General features: G+C 41.4%; 1 protein-coding gene across 1 annotated transcript in view; it reads left to right on the forward strand.

Moving 5' to 3' along the window:
• ptchd4 (patched domain containing 4) overlaps positions 1-22,149 on the forward strand; it is a 63,945-nt gene that overhangs the window by 17,840 nt on the left and 23,956 nt on the right. The window contains exon 2 of the mRNA XM_030722227.1: positions 1,329-1,824. Coding sequence (XP_030578087.1) covers positions 1,329-1,824 — 496 coding nt within the window. The remainder of the gene's footprint in view (positions 1-1,328; positions 1,825-22,149) is intronic.

Here is a 22,149-nt window from a genome sequence, read left to right on the forward strand (position 1 = left end):
AGAAGAGGCTTTCAGACCTTTCCAAACAAGGCGTACTTGCTCAATCTTTTTTCTAATTTAACATGTTAACTAAGGCCTGTAGTATCTGAGATGTGGCCGTCACTTTTTGTTCTGTTTCTCTGAGCATTGCACACTCTGACCTTGGGGTGAAAATGCTGGGACTTCCTCTCCTGGGAAGATTGACAGCTGTCCTGAATATTTTCCACTTGTGAATAATCTTTCTCACTGGAGAATGATGGACTTCAAATTGGTTGGAAGTGGCCATATAATCCTTCTCAGATTGATGTGCAGCACAAATTGCTGCTGAATGTCCCAGACCAGTAAAACCTCTGCTTCTATAGAGGTGTTCACACTTTCTGATGATCACTTAATCAAATGAACTCATTAGCAGCACCTGGCTGCTACTTACCCTCTTTTTACCCTGTTTCACATAATTTCTGTCAAATTAAGTTTTTGTTAAATTGTTAAGTAATGACACTGGATAATGTATTATGATTTTTTTTATTAATTTGAGGTTGTATTGATCTAATTTTAGGACCTACTGAGGACCAGATGACTTCTGATTGTGTCCTGATACGTAAAACATTAGAATTGAAAGAGGGTGTATTTTCTTTCTCACATGAAATAAACTTTCTACTGGAGGTATTTTCAGTGTAGTACTGTGCTTCTTGCAGTTTAGTAGTGAAATTGTTTTATAAATAGATATTGTTTGTTTAGTCGCCTTAAAACAGTCGGTTACATTTATGGTATTTAACTATTTACTGTGTTTACTTTGCTAAAATTCTCTTTCATAATGTTCATCTGTCAGAGTGAGACTGCTGCAGGGGTGTGTGATGAGGGTTGGGGGTGCGGCTGGCTGTCAACCAACTCTGACCCTCCCAGAAGTTTTAAATTAGTCTAAATCCTCATCTGTGACGACCCCAACCCCACTGGGAAAACTTAACTATAACCTTGTGTTTGAGGAAAAAGCAAAAATGACCTTTTTTGGAAAACATGTAAATAATTTCAGATACATGTCAGTTGATGAACTCCTCCTGCACGATTATTCTTGGACATTATCTCCAAACTCTTGTCACTGTGATGCTTTGCATGTGCAGTATAATTTGATTCATTTAAAAATTAGTGTAGAGCAGCACCAGTCCTGTCCACAGCTGTGAGGTGGGTTCATATTAAAAAGTAGAGCAAACAGAGCAAAAGTACAGCTGGTGTCAGAAAGAAAGGATAGTCAAAAGCAGGACATTTGCTCTTGAAGTTATATGACTCCTGTCCCATCCATGAAAAACATCTTTAATCACAGTTAATGTCAAATATCTCTGAATTCCATGCAGGATGGCCGTGTGGCCTTCATTGGGCACCAGCTGGGCGGCGTGTCCTTCTCACCCAACACCCGTGACCAGCAGGTCAAGTTTGCTCGTGCTGTCCAGATCACATACTACCTCCGAAACCACGGACCCGTGGTGCAGGATGCTATTGCAGAGCGCTGGGAGAACGAGTTCTGCGCCCTGGCCAGCCGACTGTCCACAGCCGAGGCCCCCCACGCACCAGACCAGCTCCACATCCAGTCACTCACATCCTTCAGCCTATGGCGGGACTTCCACCAGACAGGCTTGCTGGCCAAGGGGGAGGTGCTGGTTAGCTTGGTGCTGGTGCTCCTGGCTGCCACTATCTCCAGCTCTATGCGGGACTGCCTGAGGGGGAAACCATTCCTGGGACTCCTGGGTGTGCTGACCATCTGCATCGCCAACGTGACAGCTGCAGGGATCTTCTTCATATCGGATGGGAAGTTCAACTCTACACTGCTGGGGATACCATTCTTTGCAATGGGTGAGTGGAAGCATGGACTATCACAGAAAATGTGCGTGTGTGTGTGTGTGTGTGTAATTGGGGTAAGGATTAGCAGAACTGTGATGGGCTTTTCCTTAAGGGAGTGTGCAAGGCTGATGCAAATTAAAAAGCATGATATGTGCATGTTTGTGTATCTGAGTTTAATCACTGCATTTGTGATCTCTGTCGAGCAGATGGCGCTGATTTTAAATTTTTTTTTGGTGATTAAAATTAAAGATCCATGTACTTTCTATGAGCTTCAGGCAATACGACCTTCACTGAACAGAGTTTAAGGATGAACTCTATGAAAAGGCAAACCAGAACTTACCATGAAGTCACACACAAAAAAAGCTAAGTTTGACTTTAAAGTTGTGTTTAACTGGTGTCACAATCATTTGCCTATATTCACTGGAGAAACCCCTTTTCAGATTTTTTAAAACTTTTTTGGCTGAATCATAAATCCCCAGGTCATCAAAACTTACGAGTTTCTGCTGCAGCAGTGGTGACTTTTTAAGTGTGTGAATAATGTTTGAGAAAGCAAACATAGCACAATATGCTGTCAAAAAAAGAGTTACTCTTTTCTCTGTAGAGACAGATCACACTGATGTCCCACCCACACCAGAGGGCAGAACAATTCATGCCTCTCTGCTGGAATACCGTGAAGGAGCATCCTTATTAGTTTCGTATGTTAGCAAAAGACTAATTAATGCCTAAAAGCTTTTGTGTGGTGGGACTTACTCCCAAGTAGTTAACCCCATAGGTCCAAGTCATCATTGGTGATGACCCTAACCCAATGCTGTCGGATTATTTCTAGTTAAAAGTGTTAAGAAAAAAAAACAGACCCGTGTTTTCACTGATAAGTCAGTTTTAGACTGCTATATTTCTTTGAGGTAAACTAAAGCCAGTATGGAATTGGTATTTTAGTGCACTGTATGTATGTAGAAAGCTTAGTAACACTATATTTGCAGTTATTTAGGAAAATATACACTTCCCTCAACTAACTACAACAGTTTGCTAACATTAGCAAGTGGTTTTAGTTAGCTAAGGCTGTGTACAATATCTTTCTGATTGCTAACTAGAATAGGATGCTAATAGTCTTCTGACATGATAAAATGTAAGATTTTTAAAAAGCTTGTTGTCACTGTTTCAGTCCTTAGTTGCATGTTGTGGTGGAGTGTCTGGTCCTCTAAAGATTTCTGTTCAGGAGTCATTGAGTGTCATGTTTCTCTCCTATAATATATACTTACTATATAATATATACTACAAAAAAACAACAATTTTTAATCAGCTGCTTTGATGTTAATGAAATTAACAACAGGTGCACTAGAGGGGCAACATTGAGACAACCCCCAAAACAGGAATGGTCTTTCCCTCCTCGTCTTTTGTCACTGTTTTTTCACTAGTTTTGCATTTGGCTAGGGTCAGTGTCTGTCTATGAGGTGATACCTAGACCCTACAGAGGCTGCACAGGTAGTTCAACTCCTCCAGGATGGCACATCAATATGAGCCATTGCCAGAAGGTTTGCTGTGTCTCTCTGCATAGTCTCACGAGCATGGAGAAAATTCCAGGAGACAGGCAGCTACTCTAGGAGAGCTGGACAGGGCTGTAGAAGAAGGTCATACACCTTGCGTAAGGAGGAACTGGATGACCTACAAAATGACCTCCAGCAGCTGTGAAGGTCTCTGACCAAACAATCAGAAACAGACTTTATGAGGGTGGCCTGAAGGCCACACATCCTCTAGTGGGCCCTGTGCTCACTGCCGGCACCGTGGAGCCTGATGGGCATTTGTCATAGAATAGCAGAACTGGCAGGTCCACCACTGGTACCCTGTGCTTTTCACAGATGAGAGCAGGTTCACTCTGAGCACATGTGACAGAAGTGAAAGAGTCTGGAGAAGCCGTGGAGAACGTTACAGTTTGCGATGACACCACTGTGGTGGGGCTCATATCAGGCGGGGATGAGTCAGCATACCGGGACGAGGTGCAGCGGCTGTCAAGGTGGTGCAGTGAGAATAACTTGATCCTGAACACCACTAAGACAAAGGAGATGGTAGTAGACTTTAGGAGGACAACACATGTCATTCAACCTCTGTTCATCGAGGGGGATGAAGTGGAGCTGGTTTCAGATTTTAGGTTCCTGGGAGTACATCTGCAGGATGATTTGACCTGGAGTATCAATACGACCAGCATTTACAGGAAGGCCCAACAGAGACTGCATTTCCTGAGGGTTCTTAGGAGCAACTATCTGACCCAGAATCTGCTGGTGTCCTTCTACCGTTGCTGTGTAGAGAGCATCCTGACCTACTGTCTGTGCGTGTGGTTCAACAGCTGCACAGCAGCAGACAGGAAAACACTCCAGCGAATCATCAACACGGCTCAAAAGATCATAGGCTGTCCCCTGCCCTCCCTCCAGGAACTGTTCAATGCCCGCTGCCAGAGGAGGGCACAGAACATCCTCCAGGACCCCTCACACCCTGGACACTCCTTGTTTCAGCTACTGCCATCAGGCAGACGTTTCAGGACAATGAAGGCCAGAACAAACAGACTGAGGAACAGCTTTTATGCCAGGGCTATCATTGAACTGAACTCTGTGTGGTTTGGACAGTGATGTGGGGTGGTAGTGCTGACTGTGTGCGTGCGTTGGTGTGTGTATTGGGGCTAGATTCATCTTAATTACTATTGTGCACTGTATTTTAGTAATCATTTTTATCACTCATATTTTTATTATTTTATTATTTATTGTCTGAGGCACCTAGAAAGGAATGCATTTTAAATTTCGTTGTGCAACTTCTGTGTACAATGACAATAAAGATTCTGATTCTGATTCTGATTGCCTGTAACATTGTTCAGCATGACCAGCTTGGTTGTGGGTCAGTGATGGTCTGGGGAGACATATCCATGAAGGAACGCACATACCTCTACAGGTTAGGCAATGGCACCCTGGCTGCTACTAGGGATTGGGATGTAATCCTTGGATCCATTATTGGACCCTACACTGGTGCAGTGGGTCCTGGGCTCCTCCTGGTGCACCACAATGCCCGGCTTCATTTAGCGAGAGGGTACAGGCAGTTTCTGGAAGATGAAGGAATTGATACCATTGACTGGCCCCCACGCTCATCTGTCCTAAATTCAAAGAACACATCTGGGACATTATGTTTGGATCCATCCCAAGTCATCAGGTTGCACCTCAGCCTGTCCAGGAGCTCAGTGATGCCCTGGCCCAGTTTGGGGAGGAGATCCCCCAGGACGCCATCTGTCGTCTCATTAGGAGCCCTGATGTTGTCAAGCATGCATACAAGCACGTGCGGGCCATACAAACTACTGAGCACCATTTTGAGTTGCTGCAGTGAAACTTCAGTCTAGCCTTTGAATTCAGCCTCTGTATGCTGATAATTCTCATTTCCATCAAACAATGTGGCATCCTTTCATTCCTAACACATTACCCAGTCCAGATCAGTATAGATATCCAGCATGATTTTTTTTTTCAGTGTTCCTTTAAATTTTTTTTGAGCAGTTCATATACCAGTAAGAGAGAACCAAATCATAATTAACCTTGTTTATAGAGAAGGACAAATGATTTGGTAATTAATAATAAGTGGACATAAATTGTTCATTATCATACGATTGTAGGTATTTTTAGTCCGATGCCAAATGATCCATTTTGATGTAGCAGGGAGGGAAGATGCTTACTGGCTTGTAAAGCTGGGAGGTGGTCTAGATGCATGGTGGCTAAGATGAAGGCTGGTTAAAAGATTCTTCACAGATATATTGTGGAATATAAGGATTGACTGAGAACTGATTACATGATAGCCTTAAGGATTACACACTTAGAAAACACCGCTAAAGCATAAATGATCAAATAACATGTATCACACTAAAACCTGTGTCTCATCCTCTTTTCCCTTATCATCCTCTCTTTATTTCTTAGCTATACCTTGTCTATTTACTCTACAGTATATCTTGCATTTCCTCTTCGTGTATTGCTAAGGTCACTGGATCCCCAGGGCTTTGGTACAGCTTGGCTGCAGGCCAGCTGACATAACTTAAGTTTAAGTAAGACTCAGTAACGAGAGGCTGGATCAGCTCCCTCCTTATGACCTAGAGGCAGGGGAGAAGGAGAGGAGAGGAGACAAAGGGGGAGAGGTGTGCAAGAGGCTAAAAAAAGAAAGTCAGAGTAAAAGCAAAGAGAAAAAAAAGAATGTGATTTATTGGAAAGAAAAAGGGAGGGTGCAGAGACAGAGATAGAATATTAGGCAGGAGGTAGAGAGGAGGGGGAAGATGGAGAGAAAAATGCAGGAGGGGAAGGAGGACGAAGGAGATGGAGAGGACTTGATTAAGTCTGTAATTTCATGTGACGGGACCTCAAAGGCAGCAGATGTCCACCCTCCTCTTGGGAGGCCCTGACTGAGACACACCCCTATCACTATATCAATGCCACATCAGGACAGACACCGAGACCTGTAATGGAAACTGAGACCAAATCTGTGATGGCAGTGTAGTGCCCCCTGTTGAGATATTGTAACAATTCAAAGCTCTGTCTGGATCTTCATTTCAGTTTCCTACTTTGAACTTAGCCGTCCACTCATTTTTATTGGATTTTTGCTTATACGACATGCTGGAATGCAAAAGCTTCTTTTGAGATGTAACTATTTAAATTTTCTGAAAATGTGCTACTTCAGCATTTGGTTAAAACACAACAGGAGCTTAAATCACTTTCTCACACAACATTAGCCCTGTAGATCTGAAATTTAGCTTTAGGTGGAAACATGACAAAACTGCATGTGGAAATTTTCATCGTTTTGGCTTGATGATAATGGACATTCCCGTTCCCACAACAGGAACCCTATGTTTTTAAAGATAAAAATGAAATAAAGATCTTGATGTTTGTAATTTGAATGGGTATTTTCTGTGTCCCCTGATTTCCCAGACTTGAGAGAAATGATTTCAGAAAGAACAAAAATTAGCAGCACAGGACGCGCTCGTCCTCTGGTTCTGACTTTATTCAGGATTAGAGTAAAAACTCCACAGTCACCGTCCACAACAGCAGCATTCAGGTTTCCAGCTTGGAATTCATTTTCTTTCATTTTTCTTGTGGTTAACGAGATTAATATAGCATGCATTTTGACAATACGAGGTTGCTGAAGTCTTTTTACATAAATGTTAGATTTTTATCTAAAACACAAAACTGCTTTGAACCAGTTTGAGCCGCAGGTTAAAAATTATAAATTGAAATATTTATGTAGGATTTATTATTATTTCAAATAATAAGTAAACCTTATATACACTGTACTGAAATTTTTCAGCAATATCATTTAAATAGAAAACTGCCATTAATTCTGCTGAATGAATATATAAACAGCGTTTTAATACAACTCATACTTTTAACACTGTTTTAATGCTTTGGTGGATCTAATGATGAGTGAGTGACTCATGTTTTATCAGCTCATAAATGCAAACAACAGTAAATAACTGCAGTGGAATAAAAGGTGCCACATTTCCTTCTGAAACACCCAGTGTGCACATTAAATAGGTTCAGTAACTTGAGTAAATGTACATGAAGAAGAAGCTTCTGATCCCCTTTTCTGTTAGATTCTGGCTGCAACGCCAGCTTAAACGCTGCCTTTAATTCTTTTTTCCAAGCCATCTGAAGTCTTAAGTAGAGTAATGGGATAAAATGAAGTGCCTTTAACATATTTTTACTAGACGTTCATTTTTGAATTGACATTATATATATAACAGCTACCGTTATCTGCTGGCTACATGCTAACAAACATCATGCTAACAAACATCTTTCCTAACACATAAGGACACAGAAGTCACTTTTGAACCTCGTTCTTCATAATGTCATAATTCATTTGGGCCAGTGATATACACTGTAGACCTAATTATCTAATTACTGCAGTCCCATGGCTTCTGAGTTGATTCTGGTTCTCTTCATCTCGTCTGTGGAGACTGCAGCACTTGGGATCATAGTGTGTTAATTTAAGACCTCTATGTGGTGAATCATTGCGTTACCATAGAAATCTTTTCGGCGATATTTGTTTGTCTTTGTAAAAGAATTTAGGACTTTCTATGTTACCACTGGGAGATACCAAAATCTGAGATGATTAACTCCCATAGGCACACGGGGGGATTAATATGAAGGTCCAGCTGATATCAAAATGATCTTTGCAGTCCAAAATATTTGAAGAACCAGAAAATAAGAAGGGAACACAGGCCATGTGATTTACATATCTGCATAGATGTAGCTCTAGTAGCAAAAAACAGACAACTCCAGTTGGTTATATTAGGTCCAACTGCATGTTTTTATTTGTTAAGCATATGTTGTTGGATTGTGAAGTCATTGAAAAGGTGAAAAATTGCATAAATCTGGAAATTTAAATACCCCCAAAACAACCAAACAAACCCTAGATCAATCAAATATGTTATAATGATGAGTTTGTAGGTCTAATACTTTATGTAGGTTGTGGATTTATCATATTGACACTATGCCTCCTCCAAACTGTGTTATTAGCTACTAAATGTGGAAAATTCTAGAATAACAACATATGGATTTCTGTCAGATTCATTTGTTGATAATCTGTTTATTTGACATGTACTCATAGTCTCCTGTGAGTAATTAAAAAGTCGGGTGTAGGTATTAAATGTTCACACATTGTGTTTAAGACCAGTTAAAAAATAACTAAGAATCATTTTGTTAATACATTTTTAAAGGTGCCAGCCATATACAAAAGTAGTTCAACACAATAATGCTGTTACTTATCTTTGGGTGTTACATTAAGTCCAATATTACCTACAACATGGTTATAACATAAAAACTACGTGTCTCTTCCCCCACTGTTAAGTGTTGTTATTCTTCACCCCTCTAGGTGCTTGTTGTGTACATGCATGTAATTCTGCATGAGTTACAAATAATGCAATTTAATGAATATTAATATTGTAGCAATAAAGATACAACTACATTAAGCACACTGGACAAATACTGTGTTAGGGATTATTGCACTGATGATGAGTTGTATAACCTTCTACTAACTATTTTTTTTAATATTTCAGAAACTGTGGGAAATAATATAAGACATAGAATATGTATATGGAGTTATTGGCTTTATATAAATGTAGTTCTGAAGTACTGTGCCTTATTTCTTACACATGCATCTACACAGAAACGTGTATGGTCGATGTGGCGATAAAGCTATGACTCCCAGTAAACTCTGAAGGTCTGTGAGTGACCAAAACTTCCACCTCTGCCTCTCTGTGCTGGTAGAGTGGCCAGATGAAAACCCTTCCTGAGGAAAAGCCAAAAATCTCTTCATCTGTCTGATGGGATGGAAACTGATCTCTGACCTGCTATAAAGGCAGAGTGCTGTGCAGCATGAGGTACCACTCTTCACTATGAAACGTAGCAGTTACACACAGGCATGCAATTTGGAAACTTGTCAGGGCTGGAAAAAATGCTTAGGTTTGAGAGAATGATGACTAATGCATACAAGACTTAAGGTGGCATCATTTATAGGACAACAGGCATGTAACAAGGGCAGGCCTTTCTTTGCAAACGTAATACTCAAGCTTTGCTATCACTGCTAAAATAAAGTCGTATAAATTTGGTTAAAAAAAAAACCAAAAGATTGCCAGGAAGGCTGGAACACCGTGTGCAGTAATGTGGAAATTGTTCCAGACTATTGATCTTAGCTCAATGACAAACCTTTTGGGTTGGCTTACATTTCAGAATACAGCTGGCCTATGTACGGTTCCTTAGTAGTGTATCTGGGCTCACCCTTAAAGAAAGGCTCAGGAGCTCAAACACTGGCACAGAGCTGCCTCTCCTACACATCGGTGGAAGCCATTTAAGAGAGTTCAGACATCCTGAATGTCTTTGTTCAACGCCCAGGGTATAACCAGAACACAGTGGAAGATTTATACATCTAGCATTGGAATGTCTTGCTTTAGCATGCTGCCATAAAAACTTTATGCTGAATGAGTCCGGATGGATGGGTGGATGGATGGATGGATGGATGGATGGGTGATTTAGCTCAATACTGCAATTTCACAAAAAGTGTCACAAAATAAAACCCAACAGTTGAACTTGGCATAAATGTAACAGAGAACAAAGTAAATGTTCAAAGTCTCAATCTATCGAAATAGGAAGCTGTGTTTGACTTAAAGCTGTGTCGTGGTTTCTCTTCATCTGCTTCGTCAAAGCCTCCCCTCACACTGTAGTGAAACTAATCCATTATTCTTTCTCAATAGTCTAACTAATGTCATCTCTGGCCTTTGAATCATGTAGCAGAAGCAGATTTGCACAGGGCAGGTACCATCACGTCTTTGGACCTCTGTTTAATATGGAGCAGCCTCTCCTCTTGTCTGTCTCCCTTGTGCATATCTGCCGTGTCATATGCGAGTTGGCCAATTACTGCTGAGTTGAGCTTGTCACTTTCTTCTCTCTCTGGATATGTGATGGCTGTTAGAAGTGTAAAAACAGGCAGGAGGAGAGAAAAGAAAGCAGAGTAGCACTCATGAAACATGCATGCTGGGACGCTGCAGAGGTAGTGCTGGCTGTTTCTTTCACTTACCTTGCTGACAGACTTAAATAAATTCAATGTACTGACCATCCAGACCTGTATTTTATTTACTTAACACAGGCTGCGACTGTTTATTTAACTGGGACATGATGAAACTCCACAACACCAAGCTGTAATCCAGCCTGTATTCCTCAGCCTTATTTGAGTCATAATGGAAGTATAAAATTCAAAATGCCATGAAGTGAGTTTAAATAAATGTGTGTTTTTTTTGCTTTGTTTTTTTGGTTAATCACCAAATCTCTTCCAACGAGAACAATCATAAACAGTCCTCCTTTAATACTAAAATCCAGACAGCACTGGGGTTTTAGCATGAGTTTGTATGTTATAGAGATCCACTGTGAGCTCAGCAATGGTGCTAACTTAAGCTCAGAGATCATTTTTTCCCTTTAAAGCAATGCTGTTTATGTGGTAAATATTCAGAACACAAGATCTGTTTGTTTTACAGTTCCTTGGTAAGTTCAGTCAGCGTAAGAAAGGTCATAGAATGAAATAGAAAGCAGTGGGAGTATCTGACGACCTTTAGAATATTTAACAAGGAAGTGTGTTTTTTTTTTTTTTTTTTTTGTAGTCACAATAACGTAGGCCATGGCTGTCTGAGAAGGCAAGTACAATTTTATTACAACCAGGTAGTTTTTTTTAACCAGTCATGTTTTTGCTCGTCTGCAGTGTGAGTGGTGTTAACAGTAAACCCTTTGTTCTTGGTTCTCATGCAACAGCTCAAAAACGTTCTCTAATACTGTAATATGATTTGTTAAATGTGCTAGTATTTAAAATCATTTTAAAAAATGAACAGAATTAGGCAGCGCCAGACTTCAATAGAAAAAAACTAATGTCAGGTTCAGACTACAAGATACTGTCAGGGTAAGCTGTTATAATATCTCATATCATTCATTTAATTTGAGATGAATTAACACTTCTTAGAAACTTTTTATTACACTTAACCCTCTACTGCACACATTTTGATGGTACAAGCTGAAATAATTTAACATCATTAATGACATTTGTGAGACAACAGTAGGCTAAGCAGTACTTTAAAGTTTGATCATTGTAACCACAGTTCCATTTATGAATTGTAAGGCAGCAAATTACCTCAGTTAGTCTTTCCACAGTTACCTCAGTCATTGCCGAAGGTCTATAAAGTCAAACAACTCACCATGCAGTCTGCCTTTACAAACATTTTTTAAAGAATGTTTCACGTCTGGCAGGAAATGCAGGAAACGCAGGTTGCACAAGCTGAAGCTGCTCAAGATGCAGAGGCTGCTCTAGCTGAGACTGTGCAGGGGTCACAGTCCCCTCAGATGACTGAGACAGCTCCCCGCTGAGGACTGAAGCAGCTCAGCAGGGATTACAGTCTCCTCAGAACAAACTTGGTAACAGAATGCTCAGTATTAATATTAATTACCTGAACCACAGAAAACTTAGTTTGAGTGTTCAAACACAAAAATTTATTTGCTGTCTCAGAAGTACCAAACTCAACCTTATTAATATCCAGTTCTGGAGAGCAAAACACAGTTTCAGTCGTAGCTGGCTGAGCAAGCTCAGTCTCTAGGGAAAACAGTTCAGACTGGCGAGAAACTAAAAACTATCCTACAGAGGGCTGTGGATGAGCAACTGCAAGTGATCCACAGAAATTCACAGTGGGTGGGAAATGTAAACAATTGATGGCATGTGCACTTTAAGACCTTACGCGTGTGATGCGTAAAAACACGTGCAGATCACACGTGCAGGTTCTACAGAGGAGGTGGGGGGCATGCGTGTGCAGACAGTGGACAGTTGTGGAGAGTTGACGTGCTGGATACGTGCATTGTGGATGGTGGCAGATTGTTGCGCTGATTGGACATACTGCATCCACGGCTCCCCTGGGCCAAAAATCATCACGGAACATTACGGAATAGTGATGAAAAGGTCCGCACCAAAATATTTTCACTATTATCCCCCACCTTCAGCTGACTGCAGGCTTCAGAAACCGGACTGTTAGGGGACTGATCACAAACTCAGCATGTGCTCATCACATGTGCTCCTATCTGAGATGTCCACAGCCAAAAATAAGGCAGCACCTAATTTCTGAAAGCTGTCTGTGTGGATATCTGTGGAGAATTATGAACAATTTCTGCATTCTCTCTGCATGTGGCTGCAGCCTATTTTGCATCAGTGTGACAGGTTTAAAAGGGAAAGATTAGTTTATTTATGGCTGGAACAGTTTTGGGAAACCTGGTGTTGGCAGACGCAGACTGGGAGGCAGTCTCTGGATGCAGTGTGGAGCACCGATGGCCGTAGCCTTGCTGGGAGCGTGGGTTGCAGCTGTGGCTGGCTCCTCATCCACGGCCCAAATCGCCACCAAAAAGGAAGCTGGCAAAGAGCAAATTGGGACGACAGACAGCTGGCTCTCTGATGGCCTAGGCAGTGGTGGCAAGGCTGGAATTGCTCCAGCGGCGGTAAGCCCAACAGCAGGGGAACTAGTTCATCATGTCTTTTGGGTTGAGAATCATGCTTTCCTGCATTAGGGGATGCCGAGGCAAGCAGCTGGCTGGCAGCAGGAATGATGAGTGGGTGGCAGGTGCACAACTGAGTCAACCCGTTGTTCTAACGGAGGGCTCAGGAGACAGAGAGACTTGGGTGCTAGGTTGCTGCCGTTGCTGCTGCTTTGACGTGGAGATACTGGCTGAAGGTGGTGAAGCTTAGGTGCGAGGCAGCTGTAGTGACAAGGACTCAGTAAGGAAATGAGCCAATTCTCATGCTCATAACGCTTCTCTTGTAGTGCTCGAGGTGGTGCACAGACTGGAAACGTTTGGAGACTGGAGTAGTTGTGGATTGATTCCTGTGAATGATGGCATCCATGGCAGCTAGTCCAGCAGATAGAGTCTTTGAATCAGAGGACTCATGAATGGTAATGCAATCCTGTATTGTCTTTCAGTCTCCTCACTGAACTCCACCATAATAACATCCGCTGGGTCCACACTGGTCGGAGTGTGGTGTCACAGTTGGTGTACAATGGCGTGAGGACCCAAGGACGCAAAGTGATGAAGAGTTTAAGTGAAAATGAGATGTTTATTTTTATTACCAAAGGCAGATATCAACAAGAGAAACAACAAAGTCCAAAATGGAAACTGGAAATGATAACTTACAGAATATAGAAACTGGGAAACATACTAAGACTGGAAACACACTGACACTGGTACTAAGAAGACAGACACTCTGACAATATATGCACAGGAGGGTGATTGGGGGAAGTGGAGACAGCTGGAGAGAATGAGACACAGGTGACCTAAATCATTGAAGGCAAGACAAAGGAAGCAAAACTCAAGGCAACACACAAGGAACAACTCACAAAACATAAGGGACTTGACACAGGAGGAAGGAAACACAGAGGGAGGAAATAACCCAAGGCAATGGGGAACTAGGAATAGAACAAAACACACTAAATACAAGAAGTCAATATAAATTCGAAGCAACTTAGGACTTTAATAGATAATTTAACCAAACAAAACCCCGAAATAAAAAAAAAACAAACTCTGGAGCCTCTTTCCCACCAACAGGGTTCCAGAGCCGGTGCCTTTATTTGAACCGTTAGGCGGGTTTTCCACCACAGAAGCACTCGGTGCTCGGCCGAAAAACGGGTTCAAGGCCCCACAAACTAGCTGGTCGGGAACCAAGAACGCGTGATGAAAGCGGCAAAGGGGGGGTGACTCTGCCATCTCAACATCAGGCTTTCTACCATATTACATGTGTATTACATTCACGGCTGTGAATTAGGTTGGGCTCTAAGGCTGAACTTGCTGCTTTGTATCAGTTCATATCACAGATAAAAGGACACAAAGTGCGTACTTGTCTTGCTCTAATCGCTGTCTGTGTTTCCCTCTGTGCTGCACACAGATGCTGCAGTAGTTTGGTTTGGACCGTAAAACTTATTTGCAGCACAAGAAAGGGGAGCGTGTTCTCCCACGTTTGTGCGCTTCGGCTTCCGTGTCCAGACGAGGATCCGCCCACACTCATACGTAAAGGAGCAGTTCACAGAAATGCGGTGGAAACGCGGGCCCGTTCTTAAGCGTTTCGCCGGTTCATTGAAACCAGCACCAGCACTGGCACGAGCACCGGCTCCTCGGTGGTGGGAAAGTAGCATGTGTGAACTGACCCAGGACCATGACACAATGAGTTCACCAAATTTAAGCACGGTACTATAATAAGATGAAACTATATTTTCGCAAATTGTCAGGAACCACATAAACTCAGTTACAAAACGGCAAACCACGTAAAGTTACAGCGCAGGCTCGTGCTGAGGCGTATAGTGCATAAAAGTTACCAACACTTTGTTGACTCAGTAAATTTAGAGTTTCAAACCTCCTCCAGCATTAACATCAGCACAAAAACTGTGCACTGGTAGCTTCTGGATTTCAATGGGTTTCGATGATTGAGCAGCTTCTGTAGAGGTACTTCTGCGGGTATTACTTAACTATTCTAAATGTTTTGTTGCAATGCAATTTGTTTTTGATGGTGAAAGAAAGTGTTTACATTTTAAACAGCTAAGACAGCTGGTCTGTCTACCCACCAACATGTTAGTCTGCTTATTTTCATAAGATAGTGCATTTACCTGAATCAGCTGGTGATCTGCTTTTGCAAGCATGTCCAGAGCAGTTTACAGGTCTAAGATGAGGAGAAATACAGGTTATTAAAAACATTTTCATGAAAAGTTCTTCACCGTGCTCTGTGTCTGCCACATCAATCCGAGCCTGGGATGTTCCTGTCAGCGCTGCTGCATGATTTACAAGGTGGTCGGAGCTTTTTCTTTCTGGTCCTTGATGCTTTTATGGACTGATATTTTCTTATCCTGTGAGGGCAAGATGGATAGTGATGCTTAACATTCACAGGCAGTCATGCGCCATGGCCATCTCTGCTGATGTTGAAAAGCCTTCTAGGAATTCCTGCCTGTTTTTATAAGTAGGGCTGGGTGACTGATGATCAATCTGTGGATGTTATTGCTATGAGTACCTCCAGGATGGTGGTAGTATGACAGCTCCAGGGTCATTATTAAAGCCTGCATCGAGGAGTCATAAACCACCTTTACACATCAATTATTAGTCCTCTATGATAATATGACTCTAAATGAAAAAATACACTATTTCTGGAAGAGCAAGCCATTGGGAGTCTATATATTCTCCTTCATATGTTTCCGCTGTGCACAAAGAAAGATCTGTTTTATTCTGGGACTTTGATGTATCCCTCATCTTTTTCCTGGTTTAATTTTTGTCCTTATTTTTAGGTTTGCAACCCATTTGTTCCCCTTCTCATAAAATCAGCGTTCAGTATTCAGAACCACGCGCCTCTTCATGCGCCTCTAATTGGACGTGTGAAATTTTACACCTTACTGTATTTCAAGTGTAAGAAGCCTCTATGCTTCTTGCAGCTAAAACTGACTACAGAACACGGACTGTTTAGTCGAAATAGACAGCAAAAACAATACAATACAGTTGGTGACTGCAGCATTTCTCCCTGCCCGTGCAATAATAATAAAAATGGTTTGTTTGAAAAAAAATGCTGTGGATACACAAAACAGGCCAACACTGAAAGGCAGCCTTTTTCTTGATTCTTGCAGAATCTTATGGGTCATAGAACAGAACGAAACACCAAAATGTCCTCATAAGTTCTTTAACGTTACCATGTTGAACGATCGAGATTTACAAAAAAAGGATTTGGATTCCTTCTCTTAAATATCATCTTTTTTCATTTGCTTTATTGACTTTGGAACATTAAAGCCCATCTGGCATGCTTTGTTATGACACCATTATGTGTTGTTATGTGTCACCATAGTATTTTGCTCCTGTGATGTCACTCATCGGTTTCTGAAGTGCTATTTTTGAAGCCTCGAGATGAGCGTTTCCACCGTCGCCATCTCGGTTGCAAAATCCGGAGGGGTGGGTCTGACTGTGAACCTGCATGCTCATTGGCTAGTGACCTATGATTGAGTAGTCATTAAAGTCAGCAAGTCAGCAGCCAATGAGCAAGATTTTCAAAATAGACTTTTCTTCAGTATGACCGGCAGCTCACTCTCAGTATTTACTTTAAGGGAATTGTTTTACATTTTTTTATACATTCATTTTGTTTCCTTTGTTCTTTTAAAACATACTTTAAGAAGTTTGTAGTGCAGGAAAAATCAGATTAGGGCAGCATGACAGATGTTGACTTACACAAACATTATGTAGGAGTAGTTAATGGATAATAGGTACTGATTTATAAATAAGTGGACATGAACAACGTGAGCTTATTATATAATATTATACTTATATCTTCCTAACTAACTAGGCAGCTCATTCTCTTTCTCTTGACACACTTTCTTTAAAGAAAGACGTATTTGGAGGTCAACTTTAAAGAAAGGCAGATGTCAAATGTAAAAGTGAGGTCAGAGGTCAAATGTGACAATGGTGGCCTTTAAAAAAAAATGCAGGTTTAAGGCATCTCTGTGCTGGCGTCACTTTTCAGACCATATTTCACACTGCTGTAGCAAAGCTATTGTCTTCTAGCTTTTCTGCTTTCCATAGGATACTCATGGCTGTTGAACAGATATGTGCTGCCCTCTGTCCACTGATTTAACTGCAAGAGTCCAGCTAGCAAACCACAAAGCAGAATTGTTTTTGCCCCGTGTCCCTCCTACACTCTGTGTACTCTCAGCAATTTTATAAGTTCATTACAAGCCACTCTGTGCAACAAGAATCTAATAAACTTGGGAGTTTCTGCCAGGAAGCCTCAGCAGCTGGGATGTTGCTTTTCTTTTTACACAAAAGTGCGTAATTTACACGCTTAAAGACACCTCACAAAATAATAAAGATGTTTAACACAGGAATGAAGAACCAGATAAATGTTATAAAATCACCATCAGAGGTCTAAGTCATCGTAGGTGATAATCCCGACCCCATATTTTGGAGAAAGGCAGAATTGATTTTTTTTGGAAAAGACTGCAAATAGTCTTTGATGCATGTAAGTTAGAATGATTGTTTCCTTTGTTAGATGATTGCTAAGACTTAATGTCATATAAGTCCACTCTGAACCTCTCTCACTGTGTGAAGACTATTTTTAAGCCACAACCAATAATATGGCCTCGATTCTGTCACGCTGGTCATTTTTTTAGCCCTGACAGCCCGAAATCACAATGTATGTTCGGCTTTACCCAATCCCAAATTTAGCCCTAATGGATGCAGGTGTAAAGGTGACCTAGGCTAACGTTGAAACTTCATCAAACATTGAAAATTGATACATTATAACAACAATAATAAAATGCAGCTAATTAGAATTAAGTTCAGAACCTAAGACATACTCAGATTTCATTCAGATCCTGTCTGCTTTAACTAATAAAACTAGATCCTTGTTTAATCCTGCTTTTACTCATTTATGGAATATTTCTCGTCTCAGTCGAACAGTGTCCAAATCTTAACTGAAATGATTATTCATGCTTTTGTCTCCTCACGATTGGACTACTGTAATTCGCTGTACATTGGTCTCAATAAGTCATCTGTGGATCACCTGCAGCTGGTTCAAAATGCAGCTGCGAGGCTACTTAATAGATCTCCTAAGTGGTCTCATGTGACACCCATTTTGTGATCTTTGTCTCCTCATAAAGCTCAGACTTCAGTTTAAGATCTTGGTGATCACTTTCAGACCTCTGCGTGGTCAAATACCTGCATACATCAGCGAGCTCTTACACCCTTATATAAACGTACAGACCACTGAGGTCTTCTGACCAAAATCTGTTGGTGGGTCCTCGTTCTAGACTGAAGGCTAAAGCAGACTGTGCATTTGAGGCTGCAGCTTCTAAAGTTTGGAGTGCACTACCATCACACCTGAGATCTGCAGACTCTGCTGAATCTTTTAAAGGGCAGCTCAGGACCTATTAATACAGGCTTGCTTTTAACCAGTGGTTTGTGTGTGTGTGTTACTGTTTTTTCCTTTGTTGTGAAGCACTTTGTGAGCTTTATCTAAAAAGCTGCTATACAGATAAATTTTACTTACTTAAAATTGAAACAAAACTCAGATGCAGCTGTTTCCTTCCGTGCTTCAGGAGCTTACTTTGACAGTACCTCATTCCTAAGTTTTACATCTTAAGAAAAATCTTGAAATGAAGATGAATTCTCAGTGGATACCATGAGACGTAGTACAATGTCGGCTACAAAAGCACTGACTTCAGCAGTGGCTTCCGAAACGAGAGACACGGAAGATAATCTGATTTACAGCATCGATTGTCAGCCTTTTGCATCATGACAGCGTCATTTGTAACCCTTGCCACATCACTGCCACCAACCTTGAAGCTCCGTTTTGGTTTGGACATGTGTCTCTTGAGGTGTTTTGAAGACACTCGGTGTAACTTCAGTTAAAATTGGGTTGGTCAGTTTTTGAGGGGTCTAAAAAGCTTCGAATATGTGTAACAGTGTGTGTTTGTGTAGATTAAAAGAGAGATGTGGGGAGAGATGGCTCCAGCACAGCTGCTCCTCCTTTTGACGTCAGATAGTATTGATCTTCACATTACTGTCAGAGTAATGTAGTTTAGGCAATAACTGACCAACACACACACACACACACACACACACACACACACACACACACACACACACACACACACACACACACACACACATGTATTTACCTCACTGTTGTTATGAATGCACCTGGTCATGACAAATAGGCAAGCAGTGGCGGAAGCGTTGTCATCAGCCGTGACATGAAAATGTATCAAGTAATATGTGGATTTAGAATATCCTTGTATACGTTCATGCTCTTTAAACAGGTTGGAACACTTCTGTGCTAATGCTGCTCATGCTAACATTCAATTCAATTTTCAATTCAATTTTATTTATATAGCGCCAAATCACAACAAACAGGCGCCTCGAGGCACTTTATATTGTAAGTTAAAGACCCTACAATAATTACAGAGAAAACCCAACAGTCAAAACGACCCCGTATGAGCAGCACTTGACGACAATGGGAAGGAAAAACTCTCTTTTAACAGGAAGAAACCTGCAGCAGAACCAGGCTCGGGGAGGGGCAGTCATCTGCCGTAACCGGTTGGGGCTGAGGGGAGAGAGACGGGACAAAAGACACACTGTGGAAGAGAGACAGAGATGAATAATAACTGATGATTAAATGATTAACGCATTTTACATCATTGTACATCCTGTATAATGACAATAAAGGCATTCTATTCTATTCTATTAATTCAGAGCAGAGTATAAAAGATGGTTTAATTTGCTGAATCTGTATTTATATCTGCATTGAAACTATCTTTACTGTCTTCCACATGTTCCTCCAAAGGTAACATATTACCTGCCACTAACTGTCCAGCCATATAATTCATCATTTATGTGGAGATTAAGGGGATCTGATCAGGTGGAGGCTTCATGTCTGTGTCATACTTGCTTCAGGTTCATGTTATCGTGTTCGTTATTCAAAGTGCCTGTAGGAAGCAAATGCTCAATTCTTTTCATACACAACTGTATAAGCATTAATGCACTACTGTTTCCACAAATTAAATGGTAGCAGGTTTTAGACCCAACCACCACACACATACAAAAAAACATCGTCTGCCACTGTTTAACAAGACAAATGCTTACAGATTATTATTATCATTGTGCAGCATTTTGTGCTGCCTGTCTTTTATTCTTTTGAAAATGCTGACGGCCTCCTGAAGCTTGCCGCTTTTTAAATGGACGTCTTCACCTCTCTGCACTCCTGGCTAAAGAACTGTAGCTGACAATGAGCAGTGGACTCTTTAGAACCATTCCTTTAACAAAAGATGCAATAAAACAAAATGAAAACAATTCACTGCACATAAAAGTGTATTATAGGCAAATTGTACATAAATTATCAAAACTAAAAATGATTATTCTGCAGAAAAATGTTCCCCATCAGTGTTATATGGCTTAACATTACTGCTCAAGATGTTTAACATTTCAGCCTCTGTTTAATCTACATATTCATATTCTATAAAATCATAAGTGGCTGTCCTGTGAGGACCACACATCTATAAAAACAGCTGTTAATGAGCTCGGAAAAACAAGCCCACATCTTGAGCTTTAAAAAAGAAGAAAATAAAAACATTACAGCTTGAGCACTGTGTGACATGGTTAACTGTCAATATCTACAGTTATATTAATATTAGTGAAAAATGAAGGTGGGGTGTTGGCACAGTAGCTAGTTGAACTTTGCACATTTGGTCAACCACGTAATTTCTCAGAGACACTAACCTGGAGGTGCTGGCTGAGCCGGCACCTGTTCAACTTTCCTGTTTTATAAAATCAGATTTGACGTCTCCTCTCCATCATCAAGGTTTTCATTGCAAACGTTATTAAAAACATTTCCACACAGCAATCCATCTTCTCTATATCACACGTTGTCTGAGGTGGCGAGTAAGAGAAGACGTGTCTGGTACCATGATAAATCACAGAAACTCGGCGTACATTTTTCACATACATGGTATACAAAAATGAGTGGCTCTGAGGTATAATAGTAAACACATTCACCTTACATGCAAAAAGAGACTGAGAGGAAGCACAAGTCCAGCTACAGGGAACCACAAGATGGGAGGGTTGTGTCAGGAAGGGCTTTCGGTGTAAAAATCTATGCCAAATCAAACATGCAGATATATCTGCTGTGATGAGCCCTTGGAAATAAGGGAGCAGCCAAAAGTGAAAAATTCACACTGCTCAAAAAAATAAATAAAAGGAACACATTTAATCAGAGTACAACACCAAGTCATTTAAACTTCCGGGATAGTAAGTATCAGAGGGATCAGTTTCAGCTGCTTTGGTGTTCATGAAATTAACATCAGGTGGACTAGAGGGGCAAGAATGAGACAACCCCCAAAACAGGAATGGTTTTCCCCTCCTCATCTTCTCTGACTGGTTTTTCACTAGTTTTGCATTTGGCTACGGTCAGTGTCACTAGTGGTAGCACAAGGCCACACCTGGACCCTACAGAGGCTGCACAGGTAGTCCAGTTCCTCCAGTGTGGCACATCAATACGTGCCATTGCCAGAAGGTTTGCTGTGTCTCCCAGCACAGTCTCAGGAGCACGAAGGAGATTCCAGGAGACAGACAGTTACTCTTGGGGAGCTGGACAGGACCTCAGAAGGTCCTTAACCCATCAGCAGGATCAGTATCAGCACTGCAAGAGCTACAAAATGACCTCCAGCAGCCACTGGTGTGAATGTCTCTGACCAAACAATCAGAAACAGACTTCATGAGGGTGGCCTGAGGGCCTGGCAGGTCCACCACTGGTGTCCTGTGCTTTTCACAGATGAGAGCAGATTCACCCTGAGCACATGTGACAAACATGAAAGGGTCTGGCGAGGCATATCCATGAAGAGACGCACAGGATAGGCAATGGTACCCTGACTCCTATTAGGCATTGGGATGAAATCCTTGGACCCATTATTGGACCTGTACTTGTGCAGTGGGTCCTGGGTTCCTCCTGGTGCATGACAATGCCCAGCTTCATGTAGCGAGAGTATACAGGCAGTTTCTGGAAGATGAAGGAACTGATGCCATTGACTGACCCCCATGCTCACCTGACCTAAATCCAATAGAACACTTCTGGGACATTATGTTTCAGTCCATCTAATACCATCAGGTTGCACCTCAGGCTGTTGGTCCAGATCTGGGCCATACAAACCACTGAGTACCATTTTAAGTTAGTCTGCCGCATCATCTTTTCACTTAGATTTTTGTGGTGTCTCTTAATTTTCATTTCCATCAAAGGACGTTG

The sequence above is a fragment of the Archocentrus centrarchus genome, chromosome 24, assembly GCF_007364275.1.
Source record: "Archocentrus centrarchus isolate MPI-CPG fArcCen1 chromosome 24, fArcCen1, whole genome shotgun sequence".
Taxonomy (NCBI): domain Eukaryota; kingdom Metazoa; phylum Chordata; class Actinopteri; order Cichliformes; family Cichlidae; genus Archocentrus; species Archocentrus centrarchus.